General features: G+C 42.7%; 1 protein-coding gene across 3 annotated transcripts in view; it reads right to left on the minus strand.

The window, feature by feature from the left end:
• The window catches only part of LOC148678738 (uncharacterized), a 34,511-nt gene extending 15,919 nt beyond the window's left edge, over window positions 1-18,592 (minus strand). Inside the window, exons 1-5 of one of the 3 annotated variants that reach the window (XM_088637849.1) lie at window positions 18,181-18,592; window positions 8,257-8,301; window positions 6,276-6,354; window positions 2,319-2,466; window positions 428-589 (exon numbers count right to left, since the gene is read on the minus strand). In XM_088637849.1, the coding sequence (XP_088493975.1) occupies window positions 428-589; window positions 2,319-2,466; window positions 6,276-6,329 (364 nt within the window). In that variant the 5' untranslated portion in view covers window positions 6,330-6,354; window positions 8,257-8,301; window positions 18,181-18,592. Of the gene's footprint in view, window positions 1-427; window positions 590-2,318; window positions 2,467-6,275; window positions 6,355-8,256; window positions 8,302-18,180 lie in introns of those variants that run through there. The other 2 variants (XM_088637846.1, XM_088637860.1) reach the window with 2 other exon arrangements.
• Between the last annotated feature and the right edge of the window lie 6,167 nt (window positions 18,593-24,759).

Here is a 24,759-nt window from a genome sequence, read left to right on the forward strand (position 1 = left end):
TTTATCAAGATGAGAGCAAGATATACAGTATATATAGTTAATACAGAGTGAGGAATACAATACTGCCATCTTAGAGGAATGTTAAGATTAAGAGTTCATGATATAATTGAGTTGTATCCATAGGCCCTTTTGTTTTAAGCATTGATTGATTCATCGATTAATCGTAGCGTTCAGACAGCAATGCATCGATGGTTAGAAAGCTGTCAATAACCCAGCCGTATTGCATCATATATACTGTAGGTCTCTTTATACCTGTTATAGTTGTGTCCTGATAAAGGTGGCATCTGCACCAAAACACTGGCTTTTAACCTCTTTGTGGACTTTAAGAAAAACAGTTGTGTCCCGGAGGTCTTACTGCTTGCTGCCTTAGACCTTTTAGCCCACAGTGAGCGGGCAGAAAGCCGAGAGAAGCAGCAGGGTGCCTTACTGAGGTCCAGCATGGAGGCTGGGTAGTTGCAGGCTCCGTGGTAGGCGATGAGGTTAATCTCTCTCTGCCTCTGCTGCTGCTGGATCCGCAGCTTGGCCCGGCGGTGGCGATACGCGCAGCAGCAGCTGAACAGGATCAGGACGGTCCAGAGGAGCCAGAACCCTGGAGGACACAGACGTCAAGATAGAGAGCACCCCCACTTCCCCTGTGGACGCCCCCCCGGAACTCTCCCTCTCTCAGTACTGGACAGCACCACTGTCCCAGTTATAACCTTTCTGACATCTTCTATTTAAAGGTCAGGTGGGGAGCTGCGTCAGCATGCGTAGGCTGCAAAGGAACAAGTAATAGGTTTATTCAATGCTGAATGGAATATCTTATTTAATCTTCTATTTAAAGGCAGGCGACTCCAAAGACAACACATTTCAAATGCCAGTAACATGTGATGTCTTTAAACGCTTTGAATTACGTCTGCATTTTTGTTAGAGGGCTTACAGAACATAACGCGAAAAGTGAATCTTTATCAAACGCAATGCCCATCAGTTCTGCACTGCGGCCCAGCAGATCCTGGACCATCTCAACAAGAAGTGCTCAGCACAGCCGGGAGAAGCACAGCCTGGATTTGAACTAGCAACCTCTGGAAAGAAGTGCTCACACTGTACCCTGGTCGAGGGGTATTAGGAGATGGCACAGCTTGCCCGGGCGCAACATTTTTGTTTCCCTACACAGACTTTAGCAACCCTGGACCTAGATGATCTTTAAACTCTAGTTCTCAATCTATTGACTTACATTACTTGAGGTCACAAAATGCTTGACCTGCTGAAAACAAGTGAAAAGCTCTTGTTCCTAGGTAGGTGTGAACCCCTCTGCTATGAAACCTACTTCAGCCAATCCACATCTCAGCACACTTCATTTAGAGACATCAAGGATCTACGGGATCAGAAGTTGAGTGACTTCACCCTGCCTTATTTGTTTTTAGGAACAAGTAATAGGTTTATTCCATGCTGAAAAAAAAAGAAAGAAAACACAATATTTCGGCCATGGAACCTTCTTCTGGTGTGAGCACCTACATTTTTTGACTGCTATAGTATACTTATTTATTATACAGTAAGTATAGATCACTGCAGACTGCTTCAAAACAAACATACTGTAAATAGGTCCCTAATATTTGAGTTGCAATATAGTGGAAATTGCTGGCGAGATCACTTTATTGGCCATATACAATTTCTTGTACTAGGAATTTGTATTTTCGCATACCCCAGCTTGCTCTCCATGAGACACACAGACAGGGAGAGAAGCTTGGGGTCAGAGTGCAGGGTCGGCCATTTACACAGCACCCCTGGGGCAGTTGGGGTTCTGGGCCTTGCTCAGGGGCCCAGAGGAGTAGGATTCCTCTGCCGGCTGCGGGATTTGAACCGGCAACCTTCCAGTCACAGGCGCAGATCCTGAGCCACAGAGCCACCGCCCCACCCACAATCATAGGCTACCTCATAATTTTCTAGTGTGTCAAAAGAGTACTGCTCACACCTGAAGAAGGCTCCACGGCCGAAACGTTGCGTTTTCTTTCTTCTCTTTTCAGTATGGAATAAACCTCTTACTTGTTCCTTTGCAGCCTATGCATGCTGACGCAGCTGCCCACCTTATTTGTTTTTATACAGGAATCGCCAGCTGAACTGTGGATCTTATTTTATACACCCTGATCCTGAATTCCAAACTTTTTTACGGCCTGACTTAGTACCACCGCTGCACACTGCTCCAGGATCGGTCCAGAACCTAAAGGGTTTTTAATGCCTGCTGGAAAACGCCATTCATGCGGATGCTGCCTTTGAGGTTTCAGCAGCCGATTTCAGTCCGCGCAACACCTACGACAGGACAGCCGGTCAGCGATACTCACACCAGAGCTCGTAGTAGTATGTGCAGCAGCCGGTCTCCCCACAGCAGTGTCCCGTCTCGCACAGGTACCCGGCGTGGTTGTTGATCCCGGGGCAGTACCTGGGGCTGGAGAGGACAGGCTGGCTGCCACCTCCGGGCTTCTCCACATCCTTCAAGAGCACAGAAGCAGGAGAAAAGTGAAACGCTACACGCCGTTGCCTGGGAAAAAAGTGCAGGGAAATTTATAAAGGGCCCAGGCTGACGTTGAACCAGTCTCTTTCAGGAATGAACTGATATATGAAATAATAGAAGTGTGCATTTTGAACCCACAGTCACAGTGATAAGTCTATTAGGGAACCACCTTTTCTGAATTTTTTGACTGCGATAGTATACTTATTTATTACACAGTTAGTATAGATCACTGCAGACTGCTTCAAAACAAACATACTGTAAATAAGTCCCTAATATTTGAGTTGCAATATAGTGGAAATTGCTGATAAGATCACTTTATTGGCCATATACAATTTCTTGTATTAGGAATTTGTATTTTCACATACCCCAGCTTGCTCTCCATGAGACATACAGACAGGGAGAGAAGCCTGGGGTCAGAGTGCAGGGTCAACCATTTATACAGCGCCCCTGGGGCAGTTGGGGTGAAGGGCCTTGCTCAGGGGCCCAAGGGAGTAGGATTCCTCTGCCGGCCGCAGGATACGAAACCGGCAACCTTCCAGCCACAGAGCCACCGCTCCGCCCACAATCATAGGCTACCTCATCATTTTCTAGTGTGACAAAGGAGTACCGATGCCAACTTAACATTCAGGTCTTGGTTTACTTTACAGCACAATCACCTGCTGGTGTAGGCCGTTTGTTTGTTTGTTTTTTTTACTTTGTTCAGTAACTCCTGCACTAAAAATGCCAACCAGAAGGCACAAGAGGAGACCATCTGGAAGTGCATTTAAAATGGAGAAGAGGAGGCACTTCTGTACCCAAACAAGCTGCCCAACTGTGTGGTGGGAGGCAATACACTGGGTTCCTTCAAGAGGTGGATGAGATGGTAGCTTTTGGATTGAAATAGCCAGACAGGCCTGTTGTTTGTAACCTCTGTGTTTCCCGACTGCTGGCACATTCATTTTCCACATTACTCGGGATCTTTTTAAGACACTGAGTAAATAGAACCATCTATAAAAATAAACAATAAAAAACGTAAGCAGTTAGACCAAGTCTGGTGTTTGATGCGTTTGTAAATAATGACATTAAAAATGCTCAACCGAATTGGAGAATAATCCATGATGCTTATCATGCTTCAGTGTTTTCGACACCTCAGCTCCTCTTTTCTAGAACTTTATCTAAAAAATAAAACTGTTGGAATGGGTTAAATACCACAGCTATTAAAGTGGTAGAATTACTGATGTTTTTCTTAAATTGCCTACAGCTGAACTGCATTTTTTTTTAGATTTTCACCACAATTTATGTTTAAATTCCAAAAGGACTTAACGGTGCCTTGTGCGGAAATAACTCGCCCTTTGCTCCGCTTCAAACTGGAGTGATCGAAGGGCTCGTGTTCTAGAAGTTGGCTTCCAGGAGAAACTCGCTTCAGGATTTGCCGTCTTAATGCCGGCTGTAGCACCTGGCGCCTCAATCTCTTTTCTATCTATTCCACACTGTGTCCCTAGGGGGCGATGTTGTCTGTGCACCCAATCAATAATAATCTGCTGCACTTCAGGAGCAGAACAAAGAGACCCACTTCCCCTGCAATTTTCTTCTATCATCTTTATACAATGTTACACAGCACCCGGGACAACACAAATTCAGAACCCAAAGGAATTTTCTCCCACCTCGATGGAGCCATAAGAATGGGAGTCCATTTGGAAACCAGATTCCATGGCTATTCACTATTCTAAACAAAGATGCCCCCTGCTCTCCCAGTAAAGAGAGAAAGTAAAGTCCAGACAAAAGAGGCTCATTGTCCAGAGCTCATGATATGGAAACCAGGATAAATGGACTACAGAGCACATGATTCCACTGTTTATCTTTTCTGAAAATGTTTTTGCTGCAAAAAAAAACAAACAAATTGAACATTGAAGCACAATATTATACTGCCACAAAGTTAAAGAGTAAATATCACAGTTTTGGAAAAAACAATTTATTACTGCTCAACACAAATGGTCCCACATTTCCACATCTGCTTTTACCTTAGTTTTCATTACCCTCACATGAACACCTGAAGAAGGCCCCACAACCAAAACATTGTCTCTTTTCTTTTCAGCATGGAATAAGCCTTTACGTGTTCCTTCATTACCCTCACACTGACAAGTTCTACATTTTTTTTTAAACCATTACAGTTCATTTCAAGATGTTAGCCTGCACTTGTGAGGCTGCAATGTGTCCTCAAGACTGCAGTTTACGATGCCACTTGGACCTGTCTGGGAAATATCTGCATCCAAACCAGCCAAGAAAGAAAGCGGTTTATCTAGAAGTGACGTCAGGACAGAGCAACTGCCAGAACTGGCCTCTGCATCAAGAACACAAACTGACATTGTAAAGGTTAAAGGGGAACTGTAGTCCCAATTTCCCAGACCAGTTATCAAATCTCGGTAACAAAATAAATTAACTGACGTTCTAGAAAAATTGTATGAATTTTCAAATAAGCACAAAATTGTGAACTTTGTGAAAGTACTTTTTAAGTCGCCATGTTGTCGCAAACAAAATGTGACATGATGTGGCCCTTCCTGCTCACTAGTCACCGTAGCGACTAATGTACTGTGATGTACAAGCTAATAATTACTGTACAGGTTGTGCAGCAGACATTTCGCTGCAGAAATGTTCCAAGGTGATCTGCATGCAGAGTTAACAAGTACGTAGTATCTGTCTGCTAAAATGTCTCGAAGTCAAGAGCAATACGTCTATTGGATTAAAACAAACGCTTCACAAGCCTGCTTGTTTGCAATGTCATACAGCCACACACGTCACCAGACATTTTTGCTTTGTTCTGAATCGCAGAATATGGCACTTTGTATACCTGGACATTTCGTGTCTTTTGTGATGTTACTGTGTACATTTTACCTTTATTGCTGTTTGGAACGCATACTGTACATCCATGCCGATTCTTTCGAAACCCGAAATTAAAAGGTTTTGCAGTTCACCTTGAAAGTACTGAACTTGAAACAAATTAAACTTCTGAGGGAGTGAACAATGTGAAACAAATTAAACACTAAGTTGTATGACAGAATCTTCATTTAAAGTACAAAACCATGACTTTCTGTAAATAGTGAACAAACTGTAAAGGATATATCATACTTAACTAAGGGTATCAAAACAGTATTCAGAAGACTCCAGGTCTGAATCAGCAGACATTCTTCCTGCATTGCTGTTGTCAGGTTTGCCCAGTTTTAAAGCAAATTTTTATATAGTCTTGCATCTCTAGTATTCACATAAAATATTTTCTCATGAGAGAAATGCTTGCAATAAGTGCAGTAGTGCCTGCGTGATCAGATCATTAGAAGATGTGATTTCAAGAGCTTTTAAAACCCACACAAGGAACAGCTTGATGGCAAGTGTCTTCCCACTTATCTCAAAGGGTCTCCAAGGACACTGCTTTTTATCTTTTGGTACAAGCAAGTTTGGAAGATTGTTTGGTTAATAAAAAAAAATGTATGTTAGCATTTAAAAATAAATAGAATTCAAACTTTTTCTTTTTCCTCATTCTTTAAACTCGTATAAGTCTTACCTAACAGTAGTAAGGTTTTAAAGAGGAAGAGTGAGTGACTAATCTATTTGACCTTCAACTAGTAAAGTCACAATTCCCCATAAGTGACATTACAGGACATTTTGCAACTAAAAAGTTAAATTATAGACACTGCTTTTACACAGCTAATGCCCATAGAAAAAATGCTGATGCAGCAATCTGGGAGATCAGAAGCACCCTGTGTATCAGTAACCCATAAGGTTACTTCATTAGGATCCAGCTGCTATTACTCACAGTATCAGCACCACGGCAGGAAGTTACCCCGATAACACACCGGGGAGTCGGCATGCTTGTCTCCTTACGTAACCGTCCACTCCACAATATGGAACGAAAAGGGAAATATTCACACCGCTACACAGATAAACACATTTCAGGAGTCCAAGCTTATTACTAATACTAATAATAATAATTCCTTACACATATATAGCGCTTTACTGGACACTCCTCTCAAAGCGCTTTACAGGTCACGGGGACTCTCCTCCACCACCACCAGTGTGCAGCCCCACCTGGATGATGTGACAGCAGCCCATACTGCGCTCACAGTTCACTCACCACATGGTAGGGAGGAGAACGGAGTAATGAAGCCAGTTCATAGATGAGGGTTATTAGGATTATTATTGGCCAGCAGTCCAATAATACAGGAGTTACACCCCTACTCTTTTCAAGAAATGCCCTGGGATTTTTAATGAGCACAGAGAAACAGGACCTCGGTTTGACCTCTCATCTGAAGACAGACTTCTTGTCTACAGTATAGAGTCCCATTGCTACACTGAGGCATTTGGAGCCACACAGACCACAGGGTGAGCGCCCCCTACTGGTCCTTCCAGCAGCAACCTGAGCTTTCCGAGCTACTGCTCAGACTCACACCTGCTGAGCTTCAGTGGGTTGTTAGGTGTGAGTCGCAGGGTGATATGGCTGATGGTTGTCTACTGGCTATACAGTACCTATATATATATATATGCTACTACAGCACAAAGCAAAGTTCAGATTTCAGCATCAGTCAGATACTGTGAAAAAGGCCTAGAACACAGCCATACACAGACCTAGGAAGGACATGCATGGTTCTGGACAGCACCACCCTGGCTATCTTGACAAGATCCCCAAAGGGCATACTGTACATGTTTGACAACCTTGGGGAAAAAAAGACTGAGCTTTAATCCTGCCATCAAGTACTGTATCTGCTTCCATGGCCAATAAAGCACCCTGCTTATGCAGGAAGTTATATTCAGGTTACATTCATTCCTCCAGTACTCAGACATCTAACGTGTTGTGTTAGTAGGGCAAAGGAGTTCAAAGCAGTGTAGCAGTTTCAGCCGGGAAAGAGCACAATATGAAAGAGGAAGCAGCAGAGAAGTTTTTCTTTTTTAAATTATCCCCAGTAGTTCAACTTTCTCTTACTGTTCTTTTTTTGCACTGGAATTTGTCGCTACATAAAAATAAAGGTTCTGAGCAGAACAGCTGAGACGAATAAGAACAAGTTCAGAAATGTAGGACAGGCTCCAATAACCTGGCTCTTATAGTCTAGCCGTGCAGAAGTGAGAGGTGAGGAGGGATTTTTTAAATCCAACAGCACATCAGCAAAGATTATTGGGCTTCTTAGGTCACTTCTAAGAAAATGTTATTTCTCTATCAGTTTGCTTCTCCCTCAGGGTCTAGATAGTAAACATTACGCATGTGGAATGCAAGTGGCTTAATCCATCCACCCATTTAACTGCTTTGACAATTCGGGGTGACAGGGGAGCCAGAGTCTATCTTGGTGAGCAACAGGCACAAGGCAGGGTACACCCTGGAGGGGTCACCAATCCATCACAGGGCACAGAGACACAGACACACACTCACATCAGGGCCAGTTTTCCAATTAACCCTACCAGAATGTTTTGGACTTTGAGAGGAAACTCATGCATAATTGAAGAGAATATACAAGCTCGTATTAAGATAGTATCTCAGGAATTGAACCCAGAGCTGTGGAGGGTATTGTTTTTTAGGCAGCATTTACAGCACAGCAACAATTAATAGCAAAGATTCTCTACAGATAGAGTTAAAGGCTAATTTCTAGTGGAATGTTTGTCTCTGGTCCTCCATCCCTAATATACAGAAATATGGATTGAAAACCACAAGCCATGGATCATGGTGTTGAATAAACAATATCAAAAGATAGTTGAATATACTGTTGAATGTTAACTGAATACATTTATAAAGAATATAAGCTCCTTACCTTGCTGATGGTTGCAATATTGGGATCTTGCAGTGATACCGTCATCTGTAAAAAACAAAACAAAAAGCTGTTTAAAATGTTGTACAGGTCAATAGCGACGAACTGTAGAATTCAATTGATAAGTGCATTTTCAAGGAGAAACCACAATTAGATCATTTACAGTAAGTTGCATTTTTGTGATTTTAATCATCTGTCTTGCAATAATAATTGGAGGGTAGCACAATCTGGAATGCACCACAGCATAACTACAGAAAAAGAACAGATTAAAACAGGAAGGAGAAAGAATAAAAAGGAGAGCATAAGAAGGATAAAAGCAGGAAGGTTAACATTGAGATAGCTCCTTTTACTAACCAGAGCAGGAACCATATTTTGTGCAGATAATGTAAGAGTGCTTGCCATCCCAATTATTTTAGGAAATTCTTATTTCCCATATTGTGGAATCCTGAGGCTAAAAACGTTCTCCCCTATGGAAGCAACACATTATAAGAATAGGAAGGGAGACTTCGTCCTGGAGCAGCACAGTAAAGCAGTCGTTAGCCCTACTTCCTCGCAGAGCTGGTGCCTGGGGTTCATCTCTGGAATTTTCCCCGTGATCATGTGGGTTTCTTGGGTTTCCTCCCACAATCAGCTTCTGGGAAAAATGTGCCCCGGGGTGAGTGTGTGTATTTCTGTGTCTGCGACGGACTGATGTCCCGTCTAGTTTGTGTCCCACCTTTCACTCATTGTTTGCCAGGTTAGGTTCTAGCTCCCTCTCAACCATGACTTGGATTAAGGGTTAGGAAATGGATGGATTTAGTCCTGGGTATGATCTATTTTTATTAGGATGCAGGTTCTCTCAGGTACCAAGGGTTTTTAGGTCTTCAGGAACTAGGACTCTGGAGCCCAGTGATTGCAAACAGAGGTCTTTAGTCTCTTGTGTCTATTGCATAATCACGCTGCGTATTGTAAATATTTCACGTTCATGCTTGACAATTACTCCAAGCTGTGCAAGAGAAGCAAAGAACTCATGTGTGGTGTAACACTCTATTAATTTCATCCCCTAAAATCAGATATCATGATGTTCATTATTTTCTTTTGTATCAACTGGTGTCAGAATCCTGATTTTAAAACGCACTACCCCCCCACACCATCCACCCAAGTTCATCACAGGATGGAGAGACAGGAACTGAAGTGAAAGACCAGTAAAGCAGTATTACTGTCCTCATGCAAGTATTCCAGGATCTAAAAAATACCAAGGATTTAAAGACAGAAAATTATGTTTTACTTTTTGTTAAATCTGCTCTATAATGTCTATCATGTCTAACAGAAGCTCTTAAAGATATGCCCCAACACAGACAGGGTGCAGGACAGTTTCAACCAGACTAGTTTCTTCAGGCTCTTTTGGAAGACACGGGTGGCTTTCCTCTTGACATTGGGTCTCATTATGTGTAGTAACATACAGACTGCAGGTATGTTGCAGTACATAAAGCTGGAAATATTAACAGGCTGCAAAAATACAGTAGATGTGGATCGTGCACTGCAAACAACTGTCCAGCACTCTGGAACACAAAGGAATTGATAACAATAAACGCTAGGCAGGTGTAATTAGCAAGCTGGATTACAATTGCACGACATACAGCAAGAGTGAGGTGCCCCAAAACTAGAAGCAGCAAAGACAATGCAGAAGGATGTACAGTAGCATTCAGGACAGGTCAGAAACGTGGACACAAACTTTTAATACTTGACGGGTGCACAGAACTACATTGTTAGCATGTTAAACATTAGCCCATCTTGAAGATGTGATACTTTATATAATTACTTTCATCTTGTTCTACATCTGGAGTAATCTTGAATCTAAGAAAATGCTCTAAAACAATAACAAAATACTATCATATTTAATGAAACATAAATCAAGAGAAATTGTTACAATTGCATAATACAATTTGGAAGACATCGTTTGAATTTTATGCCTGTATTCGGCCACCATGTTATAGAATGTACAAGACAGAGATGAAAGTAATACTAAAAATACTTGGTCCTTTAGTTATTAAACTAAGTAGGATTCTTCAAAAGAAGAATCATCGGGATGACTTGACTTTCTCAGATTAATAATCCTCTAATAGCAAAAGAAGTAGGATGAATCAAATATTTTCCTCTCATCTCGATCTTTATTTACACCCGCCAAACTACGAAGACACACAACAACCACCACACAAGGTGGGGAAAAAGGAGTCAGGGCCCATGACTTTTCACAAGGACAAAAGGAACAGAACAACTCCTTTCATTGTAAAAAAAAAGTCCTAAAGCTATCCCATCACTAGCTCTGTACAAGACTGAAAGCTTCAAAGGACATGTGCTAGTGCTTATCACCTCCTCATCTCTTTCAAGTAAGCAATTGAGAGTGAAATTTCTTTTTCCTCAGACGTTTGTGGTCCCCACAGCTTGTGAGAACCCATGACTGGGTGTTTGAGCTCGGATGGACAAGCTCATCATGGAAAACTGAAAGAACGTCATCTTCCACACCACATTAGCTGCTACAGTACGGGGGTCCGCAGGCACATCATCATCTGCGAGACAGTAACAAGGCGTTATGTTTTAATGAGGTTGAGGGCAAAGCAACGACACATTGCACAGCACCATGGGGATGGTATGTTTCTGTTGTGAACTGGTCTTTGAGCAGAAATGAGCTCAGTGCAACACTCACTGCAGTGCTAGTGAGAGAGACTGGACTGTACCATACAGTCATACCCTACTTTATGGCAATCCGTTACCTAAATGTACCCTCTTTCTTTCTCGGTAGTTTTCAACACAGACATTCTGCTAAATTCTTGACTCTTGTTTGTTTCCTGCAATAAAACATTTTCCACTTGACAATAGTGCCTTTCAGAAGTTCCGTTAACTAGCCTTGATTCTGTGGAGGATGTTTTTGTTCGGATTTCAAGGATGCTCACAGAAGAGTGACCTCAAACGTAAAAAAAAAACAAATGCTGACAAATGTTTTCACACAACCACCTCTAAAATATCAAAATATTTGTACAATTAATCAATATTCTAAATCTGAAGTTTATTTTTCATATATGTGTGCATATGAATGTTTCATGTTTCATATGATGCTCAGTATGTACATATCCTCAATTTTAATTAGTGCATCACTTGTACTGTATGTTATTAAGGCTGAAGCCAAGAAAAACACATTTTTAATAAGTGAATTAGGTGCTCTTCAGAAGCTAAAATGATCCTTTCTAAAGCTAAGATGGGCGACTGTACCAAAAGAAAAGGATTCTCTTAAGCAAGGATAATAATATAAATGCTGTTTTTAACTGGACCATTATACACAGTTAAAATATTCTAAGCCAGCCACCAAATTACAGTAATAATACTATTACTATAATAATAAAACTATTTTATATGGCATCCTAAAGGTGGCTTCTCAAAATGCTTCAAAGAAGAAAAAAAATTGAAACACATTGAGAGGAGATAGTTGATGGAGGTACAGTATGGAATACAGTAGGAAAGCCAAGGGGCACACAGACCCAGTTAAATACAGGCCCTTATAAAGAAGAAAGGCTTGAGTCTAGATTTGAAAGAGCTCAGAGAAAGTGTGTCTCTGTTATCCTTAGGGATAGAGTTCGAGAGCTCTGGGGCGTAGCAGGAGAAGGCCCCGTCATCTATTGTACAGTCTGTAGACGAGCTTGGGGAACAGATGGGAGACCAGAATTAGACAAGGTTGTGAGGTGGGGAGCCATGCAGAGCCTTACAGGTGAGCCTGAGGATTTTGAGATCTACAACACCTGACAGGAAGCCAGTGCTGGGACTCCAGGATAGGAGTGATGTGATCACTTGCAGTAGACCTGGTCAGGATTCTGGCTGCCGAATTCTGGACTTTACCACGGTAAGTGATATGGAAGTTAGCCTTAAACACTGGAAATTCATCCTCCATTCAGAATCATATTCAATATACCTCCTTCCATGTTGAATCACACACAGCTCTAGTGAAATTCTTCAGCGCACTTTGAAGCTGTCAAGTGAAAATGGGAAGAAAACTCTTGCGCAGCTACTGCAATCAAATATATTGTACAAGTTAGCTCAGCTGTCCACAGCTTTGAGGTCTTCTCATAGGAGAAAAATCCCGATCTGGCACACTAAGTAACCCAGCCGTCAATATGAAGGAACAGATTCAAAAGGATTCCAAGCTACATCGTTCCATTAGGATAAGGGCTCGCTGCAGTATGAACTTCAAACTCATTGTGAAAGCTTCTTTGCACAGTCCCTATAGAATTCCCCCTCACCAATTTTTCATTAAAATAAAATCAAGTGATCCTGAGTAACAGGAGTAAGATCTGATGTCTTTTTCCATCATTCTTAGAACGTCATTTATAACTTCGTGTTTCACGTCTTCTTAAAAGCACATACAAGGTCTTGAATGTTTACTACAACCAATAACAAAAAAAAAATCACTAGGTGATAGAGACTATTTTGAGAAATGGTTCTGGTCTATGGGTGATGCCATATGACCTTGATATCAAAACCTGCAGCAATGCTTTTACAAATCACAGCAATTCTACTGATCAGAGCACTAACAATACATGGATATACAGCATACAGTTTTTTTTTTTTATTTCTAGGGTTAAAAACAACATCTTAAAACTTTAAGGCAGAACAAAAGAAAAATAAGTATACATTACACAGGTCGCAACCATGTCAAACATGGTAGAGTAAACAGTACCAAAACACATCAATAATATGACCAATAGTAATACTCAATTATCTGAATTAGCAAATTATTCAGATTTACTTTAATGCTCAAGGTGTTCTGGCCAAATTAAAATTAAGTAATAAAAGTCCAATTAGTAAAGAAGGGAGCTTCTGTTGGGGGATTTAGAATTGCATCCTTCCCTATGATAAATCTATAAGACGCAGATCTGCTCTTTTGTCACAAGACACATTATTGGCTGCAACACAGCTCTGCAACTCCTCATCACTGCAGTAGACCAGGGCAGGCATCTGTTAATACAGCCAATTATCGATTCAGGGGCAGAATTCTCTGGCCTGGAAAAACAGGGAGAAGCAGATTTAGAGAGCCAAACTCAATCAGGGAGAAACCTACGCTGTAAACACAGGTATCCACAGGCAGAACTGACTGTCCAGGGCCAAAATTCAGCTAACTTTATAACTAAATAACCCATATACCAGAGAACAATGCATTTGTTTTAATGTCCCATTTAAAAAAAAATGACATCCACTTTCAAGAGGACTTGTTCAGTTTGGCAGAACAAAAAAGGATGAGTCCAACAGTCACTTGGCATCAGTGTCCAGGAGTGCTTCTGAGGGCACAAAACTGTCTGAGCACTCCTGGCTGGGGTTGAATCAGCTGGAAGGACTCCACTTGCTGCAGAACGGTCACCTTTCACTGCTCAGACAGGACCTAGCGGTGACTACAGCTCACAAGGAGTTGTGCTGCTGCTCCATGCAGCAGTGCAGCTTCTGATTGGCAACAGCAGTACAGAAAGCGGCCTGCAGGCGGCAGTGCTGAGCACACTTGTGCAACAGGCATCTCCGACAAATTGGGAATGTAAAATACCAGAACGTCAACTCAGTTTAGAATTTGTCGTGTTTTTAACCTAAAAGCAGATAAGTAGCCACTTCGCTATGACTAATTCAGAGAAAATGTACTCTTCAGAATAATTTAGCAGAACTTACACTATGAAATCTGACCACCCCCCTGTCCTTCAGAGTCATCCTCAGTAGGGGGCCTGAATCACTGACTGAACGTGCTGTTCAGACTAAAAGAACTGAACTTCTTCCAAATAACCTTTTTTTTCTTAGCTGCTGATGTCAGGGTCAGGCCAAGTTGTTTAATGTTTGGTATTTTTCCCCACTGAAACACAGAACAAGCTTTTGCAGTTTAATAGATGTTTAACATGTACATTATACTCTTTTACCATCAGCACCAACAAACAGAAAGCATAATATAAAAAAACGATATCACCATTTCTTTAGAGACAAACTGGACTATCTTCTCACCCTTATGTTGTGGCTGACAACATTAGATCAGACAGTATTCTGTATTGTATGATGTGAAAGAGTAAGCGCACCTTTAGTTCTACCATCTCAGTTACAGGAAGGTGTAGAATCAAATACAGCAAAGCGTGCAGATTAGTTTATCGTTGGAAGTGATTCCACCTGTATTACAATTTGAACCTTTGTCAATTTGGTCTTAAGCACCCAGGTTTGTGGTAACACTATATCCAGATCAAATGAAATCAATGACACTCTTAGAAAAAGAATCGTTACTATTTATCTACTGATCGCTGATGTGTGGTGAGCGTTCTGGCGCACTATGGCTGCCGTCGCATCATCCAGGTGGATGCTGCACATTGGTGGTGGTGGAGGGGAGTCCCCATTACCTGTAAAGCACTTTGAGTGGAGTGTCCAGAAAAGCGCTATATAAGTGAAAGCAATTATTATTTATTACAAAAGACATCTCCCAACGGTAACATCCAACAGTAGGAAAGAATCTACAAACGCAGAAAAATCAAGACTGTTGCCAACCTCCCCAGGACTGATTGTCCTTCAAAATCTCTCCAGGATCTGACAGTATGATGCTTCTAGAAGTCTTGGATAACCCCAGGGTTACTTCCAGGGACCTACAGGCCTCTCCTACTATGGTGTCCGAGTTCATCATGTGAAAGGCTGATCAACTTGTACTGTAAATATTTCATTCAAGTTGTTCATGTTGCTGATCAAGGAGGTGCCACTAGTGACTGAATCAAGAAATGCTCTGACTTCTCCACACACACAGATATTGCAGACTGGAATTTTTTTTTTTAATAATGACAAAGTAGAAGTGTGTGTCCTTTGTCAGATGAGGCTGGGTTTATCTACTATTAGGACTTGGTGAGCATCACATTTGTCTCAATATGTGAAACCATAAAATCTTAAGGGGATATACTTCATTAACACACTGTAAGCTTTGGGTCAAAATGTTGGAAAATGTCATGAAATAGCTTTTGTGCCTCTTTCACAAAATGCTATTTTGATATTTTGAGATATTTTTACATGAGCCATATTTCTAACTGCCTTTTTTTTTTGCTGTTAAATCCAGCTAGTGCTCATCGTACCATGGCACAAATAATACATTAGAAAAATTACAATGAAAGGAGCTTATCTGACCTTCTGGCCTGTTTGGGCCAGTGCGCTAATAGTGCCTAAACTAACCCCACACTTAGTTAACAACCACCTTTTGACATAAAGTAAACCCGAAGATTTGCGGTTAAATAGCTAAATTAATTTAACTCACAAGAGATGGTTTCCCCTACTGACCCCGATCCTGGACCTGGTGGTTTTTGTTCCAGCCGAGCAAGTAGAGAACCCAGAAAGTGCACCACGAGTTGAACGAATTGGGGGAGAATCTGGTCCCCTTTTAGTCGTCTTTACTTGAGATGTGAAAAAAGTTTCATTCTTTTAGTCTATCAGCGAAGAGCGTTCCTTATATGACTGTGGTTCCTGGGATTAACCTCTCCCACCAAAGGACTTCAATCAAAACCCGCCATCTCCCAGGCCTAAACACAAACCAAAAACATGTACAGTATATCTCAGACACTTAAAAAAACCCTCTAGGCCCCATGCTCGAAATTATTGGAAATCAACCAAAATGTTAACATTTGCTGCCATGTACACCTTTCTCTTGGATGATGATGTGATCAGAGGGGGGTCTCTCGTATGGTTACTGCGATTACCATGCATATTACCTCACCGTTTTGCTGTGTCCTACAGCCTAATATTACTCCTGAATGTGTAAAACAACTTCATAGGACAACGCCAAAAACCAACATGGAAGATACAGGCCAAAACAAAGTTTTCGTCAGCCTAGATTTAGTTGTGATAGGACGGAACACTATTTAAGAACCAAACAGTGATTGTTTTGAAAACCTTCCCTGAGGCCTGTCCCTGAACTCAGTAGTTTCCCAGGACAGGAATTTCTCAAGAATGACTTCTTCAGGAATCAAACCTTTATGACCTCCATTACTGCACCCAAGCAAGCTGCGATGTTGGAATGAGGGCTCTGTTGTGAGACACAGTTGTGCTCATAACACAGGCTTACTTCCTAACATCATTCGCAATGGGGAACCATGACTACCCTGGCATTATATAAAAAACAGCAGCACATGTAGCAGACTGAGGTACAAATGGAAAGGTGACAAAACTCAGTTTCTTAAACTTTAGTTTTAGCAGAGCTTGCTAATATCTCCTTCATCATGCAGACTACTTGCAGTTCTGTGAAAACTTTCCATCTGCCGTTAATGGTGCTCATGTTATGACAGCAACAGGATCTGGTAGGAGCTCTATACATTATAAATGGATGGGTTGGCATACTCTCTAGGAACAAAACTTGAACTAGAAAAAAAAGGAACGACCATAGTCGTTATGGACTGTAAAAGCAGAAGCAGGATTAGTAAGCAATTGCAGAAAGCATGTGTTACATCACTAACATAAATGCAGAAGAAGGATCTGGAGCAAAATATAAACTGGCACACGTCTGGAGAACAAAAATCATGCAGCCAATTAATTTGTCACTCTCACGTGGTCTCGGAAAAAAAAATTCCATCCGTACAAATATGAATAACTATTCCAGGAAAAACATTTCCTAATAAGAATGTTCACAGCTGACTGAGAAAGCCAATTAGCTAAGCAAAACCAAATGCGATCCAGATGCGAATAATTACGTACTCAGGGGTGTTCAAAAACCAATATCCTTGTTACCCCCTTAGAAAACTGTTCAGCAACAGGAATTTCTAAAAGCGTCACGGGCATCCAAATTCACAAGACAGGGAATTAACGTGACAAGGGCAAAACCGAATAATACAAAACGGAAACATTTTCTTTGACTTACAGGGTTCATTAACTTCCCTGTGGTCACTACTTTTCGAGCTACAGTAAGTATGCAACAGTGCTTTGCAAGGCGGGTAGCCTAACCTGCCAATGAAACGTAAAAAAACCCCACAGATTTTCAAATGGATGGTTTAATATAGGTCAGAGGCCTGAAGATTGCTACAACACGCAGAAGCGCGGCGATAGGAAAACATGAACAAAATTTAAAACCCACTATCGCGTCTAACAAAGCCAAGTCTGATCGCCACACTGTGTAGTTGCGAGCCCCACGCTCCGTATGGTGACAAGAAAGATACTGTACGTGTAGTGCATTTCAAGTTACAAATGTAGATAGCCAGTATCTATCAGGGTAGCCAGGAGATTAAGTTTCATTTAACCGATTACGGTTCACAAACATCAGTGGTCCCAACACGTCACTATTAAGATAGACTTCAGACCACACGACGTCTTTCGTCTTCACTGCGATTCTGAGCACGCCAAAAGCAGATCTCTAATCAAACTTCGGAATGGTGCATTGGTGCCCAGCTAAACGGGTTTGCTACAGGAACAGTTTTTTAGAAAGCAACAACTTCACATATATAGTATTTAGTGTTATGCGACGCGACTCTAACTTACACGATAAACCCTTTCTGGTATAACAGTACAATTTGTTCTACGGTGATCTGCACTGAGAAATGGAAAGAAAAAAAGATCTGTTTTGGTTAGAAATATATGCACTTTTAAAAACTTGTGCAATGCAGGGGATTCAATTGCTACATGAACAGAAGAATATTAGTACCGATTCAATTAACAATCAGTATCAAAACCAGCACATCTAGTGTATTAATAATATGCCCATTCGAATAACCGTCTGGGTTTTTGAAGGGATGAGACTGTCTTAAACAGCAAGTAAGAGTTTAATTGGGTACCGGATCAGATGCCGAATTATAAATAAGAATACAGCCCTAGCGGCTGCACGAGTCGCTGCAGTAAAACGTTGTATTTGCTTATCTTGTCATCATTAATCACTGCAATTAATTAGTCCAATTAATAAGGACAATAACGGAGACCTACCTCTACCACATCCAGCCCGGAACAAAACGTCAGGTTTTTCTCCGACTCCATGACGAAAACAAATCAGCAAGTTAGCACAGTGAAAAATTCAGAAGGCTTGGCTGCGAGTCCGCGGAAATCCCCCCCATCTCTCCCTCTCTCCAGATCCAACCCGTCCGCCATTCTCGTCCGGGCAGGACGCGCCTCCCCCCGCCATATCAACCCAAACCGGAGCCACCACGGCCAATCCCACACCGGTACCAGCGTTATTGATCAGGCACGAAACCATTCCCATCCTTTCTACCCGCCTCAAGGTAGAAGCGAATTAAAACGGGAATCCAATCAGTGGGGGATGCGAGGCGACGTCACAGGGCGCCTGCCCTCCCACTGGGAGCAGAAATCGGGATGCAGCAGGTGATTGGATGCGACTCGTCCTAGCATTCAGCCGCAGAAACTGATGCTGGGCAGAGAGACGGCGATGTTTTGCGGGTAGATGATAAAATCGTTTGATTTTTTTAAATCTATTTTAAAGGTTTTTTTTCTTTTTCCTGGGGTGCGTTCGAACAGGAAGGGATCCTGTTTTTTTTTAAAGTGATTAAAAAACATCTAGCGCAATTTAGCGATATACCCCCATGCAAAAAAAAAATGTTTCATCGATGTTTTTTTTTTTGGCTTTCCTGCATCCTGACAAAAAAACAGACCCAAATGTGCATTGCACAGCGACTTAGACCACAAAGTGTTGCCGACAAGGTCACAGAGACGGCTCCCGCTAAAGAGACGCTGAGCGGGGTGATACCAGAATAGAAAGCTATTTTACAACACTTTTCAGCAAAACAAGGAATTCAGAACAGCCACACTCATTTTTTCAAAAGCGTCGTGAGATTGATAGAGCAGTCCGATTGTAAACTGGGAACCTCAAATGACTGATGTGAATCTAACTTATGTCTTAAGCGTACACATCTGTTTCAGTCTGTGAAAACACATTTACAGCGCATTTTCACGCAACTTTCGTGTTACTGTACATTTACAAACTGCCACCCTCTTTAACAGATCATGAAGTGGAACGTGTTAATCTTCCCACGTGATCCAAGTTTGCCTACAACACCTACGTTCGTTAACTTAAAATATGCTGTTGTACACTCATTTGTTTATTTTTGCTAATACCGTTGGCATTGGTCTATTCTACTACAGTATTTGCAGAACAGACTAAAGTGTCGTCGTTTACATGCAGAAGTCCTTATAATCCTGCAGCAGGACAATCTGACCACTGCAGCCATTATAAATGAATTACACAAGAGAGTTTCACAGTTTAGGGGTGACCCGACCCCTAGTCCTTTTCCAAGGCCTTGTCTAATCCTAATTTTTCTCAACTACAAATTGTGACGAACGCAGGTATGCTCTGGTCTTGACGCGCTGCTCAGCGCCAGACAGCGCCAGTCCCGGGGTCTCGGATACTGGGTCTCTCCCCTGCGGAGACGTCACCTTCCCTGACAGGCAGTGTCAAATGAGGCCCGACACAAAGGCGTCGGACATGTGCATAAGGCTCCAAAATACATAGAAACCTGCAAGGTTTAAAAACGTACTTTTTAAATGCATCAACTGCAGCTAAACTAGCAAAACAAGCAGATTGCTCTATTTTCATTCTCTTGCCTGCGTTTCAATCCGGAAAAGCTCTCTTTTACAAAGCCTTAAGAACGGTTCCAAACGAGAGGAGCTAGTCGGCCCGTCTAGCGCGTTTGGCACTTAGCAGCAGAAATTCGAACATCTCTCCTAGTTGTTTCTTGAGCGAAAACACGCCATCAGCTTCAACAACAGCAATGGCATCCTGTGTTAAAAAAAACATTAAAACATCTCTGTTTTAATGGCACTTTTCCGTAGTTTGGATTGACGTCCTCTGTTGTGTTTCCCCGTTGAACCTGGAGAGGTCCAGCGGGCTGGACTTAGCGTTAACGCACAGGTCTTAGGCTCCGGGCAGTCGAGTCCCGTCCCGGGATGCGTCCTGCACGCCATGTGCATGTTCTTGTATTATCTCTGAGCGCTCCGGTTTTCTTCCACGAATACCGGACATCTGTCCAGGCTAATCGCTCGAGTGTGTTTCCAGCACGCCGGCGACAGACTGGTCAGCTGCAGGGGTGCGCTCCAGCTCTCCGCGAAATTCTAATGGGAAAGTACAGACCGTTGGCTAAAAAGTTGTCGGTCAGCTGGGAAATCTTTTCGCACTCAGTTTTAGAAAGCGCTACGCTAGAGACGTGCTCTAACTGCCATCCATTTTCTAACCTCTTTATCCGATTCAATTTGATTTTATCCTGGCAAGCAGGAGGCGCAAGGCAGGACACAGCCTGGACGGGAGGCCAGTCACCACAGGGCACACACAGACAGGACGGCCAGTTTCCCCAGAAGCCACTATGTCTTTGTACTGGGAGAGGAGCACCTAGAGAAAAACGGGCACTTGGGAAAACCATGCAAAGTCCACATGGATAGCACCCAGGGAATTAAACCCAGAACCCCAAGAGACAACAATGTGAGCCACATCACAGCCATATTTGACTTGTTTTCATCAAACGGCGATGCAATGCACTAGTGTCCTTCAGGAGCAGAGTGTATCTCCTCAAAGAGTCACTGAAGCCACTGGAAGGTCTTCTCTGTAAAAGTCATCAGCGCTCCAGGCTGTATTGAATTACCATACACACTGAATTCTTCTGAGACAGACGTTTCCACGCACAAATTATTCGACAACACAACTTTCTACAATGCAACAGAGACTGCAGCCTTCCCAAACAATGTCACAGACGTGTGTGCGATGATGCAGGCCCGCATGACTCAAGCTGCAAACAGGAGGCCCACTGTTGCCCTCCCACCACACAAAACGCGCACTAGGGACCGAGCAGCACCAGTGCGCAAAGCAAGTGCTCGGTTTTCCACATACAAAGAGTCGCTTCTCTTTAAAGTCGCTTCACCTTAACATTGCTCTAGCTTTAATCCTAAAACCAGTCTCCGCACACTAGAAGTAATCTGAGCCCGAGTGCTAACATTAAAAACGCCCGTGGGTAGGCGTCAGACTACGATTAAGAACAGCGTCCAAGGTCTAATCAGCTTGTGGCATGAAACAGCGGAGAATTGCGAGTCCGAGGATGAGGTTGAACTTATCGTGGCGTAAAAAGGCTCCCACACTGACTGGGTCCGGGTTCCGCTGTAAACCTTTTCCACGTCCGGGAAAGCGGCGCTCCGCTTCTCTCCTAACCTGAGCGAACGCGCTCCTGACAGAAATTCACTTCCCGACATCCATACCCGAGTTCGGGCCCTTTTCAAAGAAAAACCCAGCCCGCGCCTTCTCTCTCAACCACTGTTCTCCAAGCACAGCTGGATGAGAGTCGTAAATCAGTTTTCTACAGTACCAAATACCATACAGGATAAATGGGACGTATTGCCTCTCTTTTGCAACCTTTATATTATAAGTAACGGATGAGGTCGTCCACTCTAACATGTAAAGTGCGTTTGGATGAAAGCGTTATACAGGCGCACGGAACCTAACGATCCTGCTTTTCGAGGAGTATGAGGGCTGTTTCAGACACCAACAGACATGAGTAAATCATGTACTTCTAATTTTAGGACAAAAAAGACGTCAACGACTTCAGCTTTTGCTAGTTTCTGGGATCCTTTTTATCATTATTTACTGTAGCTAAAAATTGTCTTGGATGAGTTGATCAATTCCATTTGGGATTTTGTTCCAGGATAAAATAAGAATTTCTGCCCAGCTTATCAGGATGACAGCGATCATCTGGCCACTCTTCAGTCCGAACTTTGTCTTTTTAAAAAAAAAATGCAGAACACCCGCTTTCATACCATGAACAAGTGCGTGTCCGACTCCTTATGGGTCAATGGTTACAAACACAAACCAGGTGCGCATGCAATACAAAGGTATGGACTGATGAAATCAAATCTTCTTGGAAAGAAGCGAGTGGCTCCAGCCCCCAAATGTGCTGAGACGTTTAGAGCGTAGTTGTAAAAGATGGCTCTGGAGATCAGTAGATCCCAGCCTCTCTAGCACACGTCTGCACTCTGCTGTATTTCCCTCAAGGGGATACAATTCTAAAACGTGCTCAACTGAGGAAACGTGTCCTCAGAATCCAAATATGAAACAAGACATTGACAACATAGAAGGCTTTGAAAAAGGAACATATTCGATGTTACAGGTGAAAGCAAGCTGGAACAGGCCACTACCCTTCAGGAATATGGCACCCGAGAGCTGCGCATATAAACCCTCACAATGACAATGACCATTCTGCCTTGAAGCGAAGGGCATACTACTAATTCGCCCCATGTGTAAACTAACCATCACCCATGCAGAGTAATTAATCACTCAGTTACCCTACAGTACAGCGATACCTTGAACAGGCGCTGAAGGCCCTTTGGTGACCTCTAGTGGGAGACCATCCGATATTACAGTCTTTCCGTATTCTGATCTGCTTCATTGACATTCCCCTCGTTTTGGGTTAATTCGTTAAATGTCGAGCTATTCTTCCTTTTGCTCACTCGTGCTTCAGGAGGTTTGGACGCACACCTCCCACACTCCAAGCTGGTGCTCAGGCTCCTTTAAAGCCGTGAGATTGATCTCCATATCTGGAATGTAGTTTGGAAAAAAAAACAAGATCATGGAAACAAGCGTTCAGAAGGCGTCACAGAAAAAAAATGAATGCGTACTTTTTGCACGACTGGCTGATCGGGCAGAGACTGACCGCAAGGTTAAATACAGGCGAACTCCCGCTAGCCTTGATTTATTGGACAGTGCAAATGCCTGATTCCTGGTTTATGTGTGCTTTTTGAAGGGCTTGATAGAGATGAATAGAATGAAAGAATCTGATTTCAGAATTTGTACAAAGTGACAAAGAGAAATTAACTGCGTTTCAAACAAGTTTTTAAATGGCCCAGGAAGCCAGGTGCAAGTCGTGCTGAGATTAGATTTCAGGTGAGAGTGTTAAATAAGAGTCAAGCCCACTCCAGCCTGTTGCTCTGTGCTACAGTACATGGGTTACACACAGATGACCTGTAGGAGCTTGGTCCAGTACTCACTCCAAGGGCAGTGGTGCTCACTGTGCTGTTATAATGAAATCTCAATGAGTATTCAACTGGCTTTTCACTGAAGGTCAGTTTTTATTTTTATATGAGTCCTCTTTAATGTGGCATCACATCCAGAGAGGGAGTCACACACTCTCAAGTCCTCTTATCGCTATGGAAACCAGAACCAGCTGAGGCCCAATGAGGTGCTGCTGCTCTGGTGTGGACTTTACCACCTGCCTCTTTAATGGAGCTTTTATTGAGAGTTTCCTGTCTCTTTAGTACAGCAATTTTGTCGACTGTCCCTGTTGAAACAAGCTCATTCTGTGTCTGCGTAGTAAGTTCTCCCGGTCAGAGTGGTGACACTTGAAAAGACACATCTGTGCTAACATTTATTAACGCTGACTAAGTCAACCCAACGGGCGTCTTCAGAATATACAGTGAAACATGGACCAAGGGTCACAAGAGGAACCTATGTGGAAGTGCATTTATAACCAAGAACAGGAAGCACTTCTTGACCCAAAGGGTGGTGGGAGTGTGGAACAAGCTCCCCAGCGATAATACTGAAGCCACACTCCTGGCTTCACCCAGGAAATGTCTGGATTAGACCCCCCCCCCCCCCACATACTCTAAAAGACCTTTACACAAAGGGTTGTGGGGGTGTGGAACAAGATACCCCCCACATGTTGTTGAAGCTGACGCCCTGGCATCTGCACAGAAGGTAATTTTGTTTAGTTGGTGTCTCTTCTCAGTAAAGTGCGCAGATGTCCTGGTCCCGAGATGTAAGAAAGGGCTATACAACTATTCTACCAAACATGCTAGATGGGTCAAACAGCCTGCTCCCATTTCCAACTTTTTCTTATCTTCTTACTTCTTATTTCCACACTTCTTACTTGTAAGTGTGGAGTGGTGGCTCTGTGGCTGGAAGGTTGCCAGTTCGTATCCCACAGCCGGCAGAGGAATCCTACTCCCTTGGGCCCCTGAGCAAAGCCCAACACCCCAACTGCTCCAGGGGTGCTGTGTAAATGGCCGACCCTGCGCTCTGACCTCAAGCTTCTCTCCCTGTCTGTGTCTCTCATGGAGAGCAAGTTGGGGTATGTGAAATGACAAATTCCTAATGCAGGAAATTGTATATGGCCAATAAAGTGATCTCTCTTATTCAAGCAGGTGCTGCCTGGTGTTGGTAACCAAGGAAGCAGTGAGTAGATTGGTGTTGATGGATTTGCCTTTGAATGTGCAATGTCTGCTGGGCCATTCTTACATCTCTTGCTGAGGAATTTGTATGTAGTCTTTAATCCTATTCTTATAACCCTTGTGTCATGGTGTACCTCTTATTGACAGCTTTAGGGCACTTATTGTGCTTAAAATTTTTTATTTATCCTTTTTCGGCTTCACTTTTAGTTGCTGCGGTCCCATAATACATGTGTGTAAAGCTGTATTGAAGAGCAGAGAGAGGGTTGTATTAATCAAGGCTTCTTGGTTTGCGTCTTTAAACAGGGCTGTAAACTTGACTGCCAAAAAAAAATCTTGAAAGTCTTGTAAGAG

The sequence above is a fragment of the Lepisosteus platostomus genome, chromosome 1 (assembly GCF_059453375.1).
Source record: "Lepisosteus platostomus isolate fLepPlt1 chromosome 1, fLepPlt1.hap1, whole genome shotgun sequence".
NCBI lineage: Eukaryota > Metazoa > Chordata > Actinopteri > Semionotiformes > Lepisosteidae > Lepisosteus > Lepisosteus platostomus.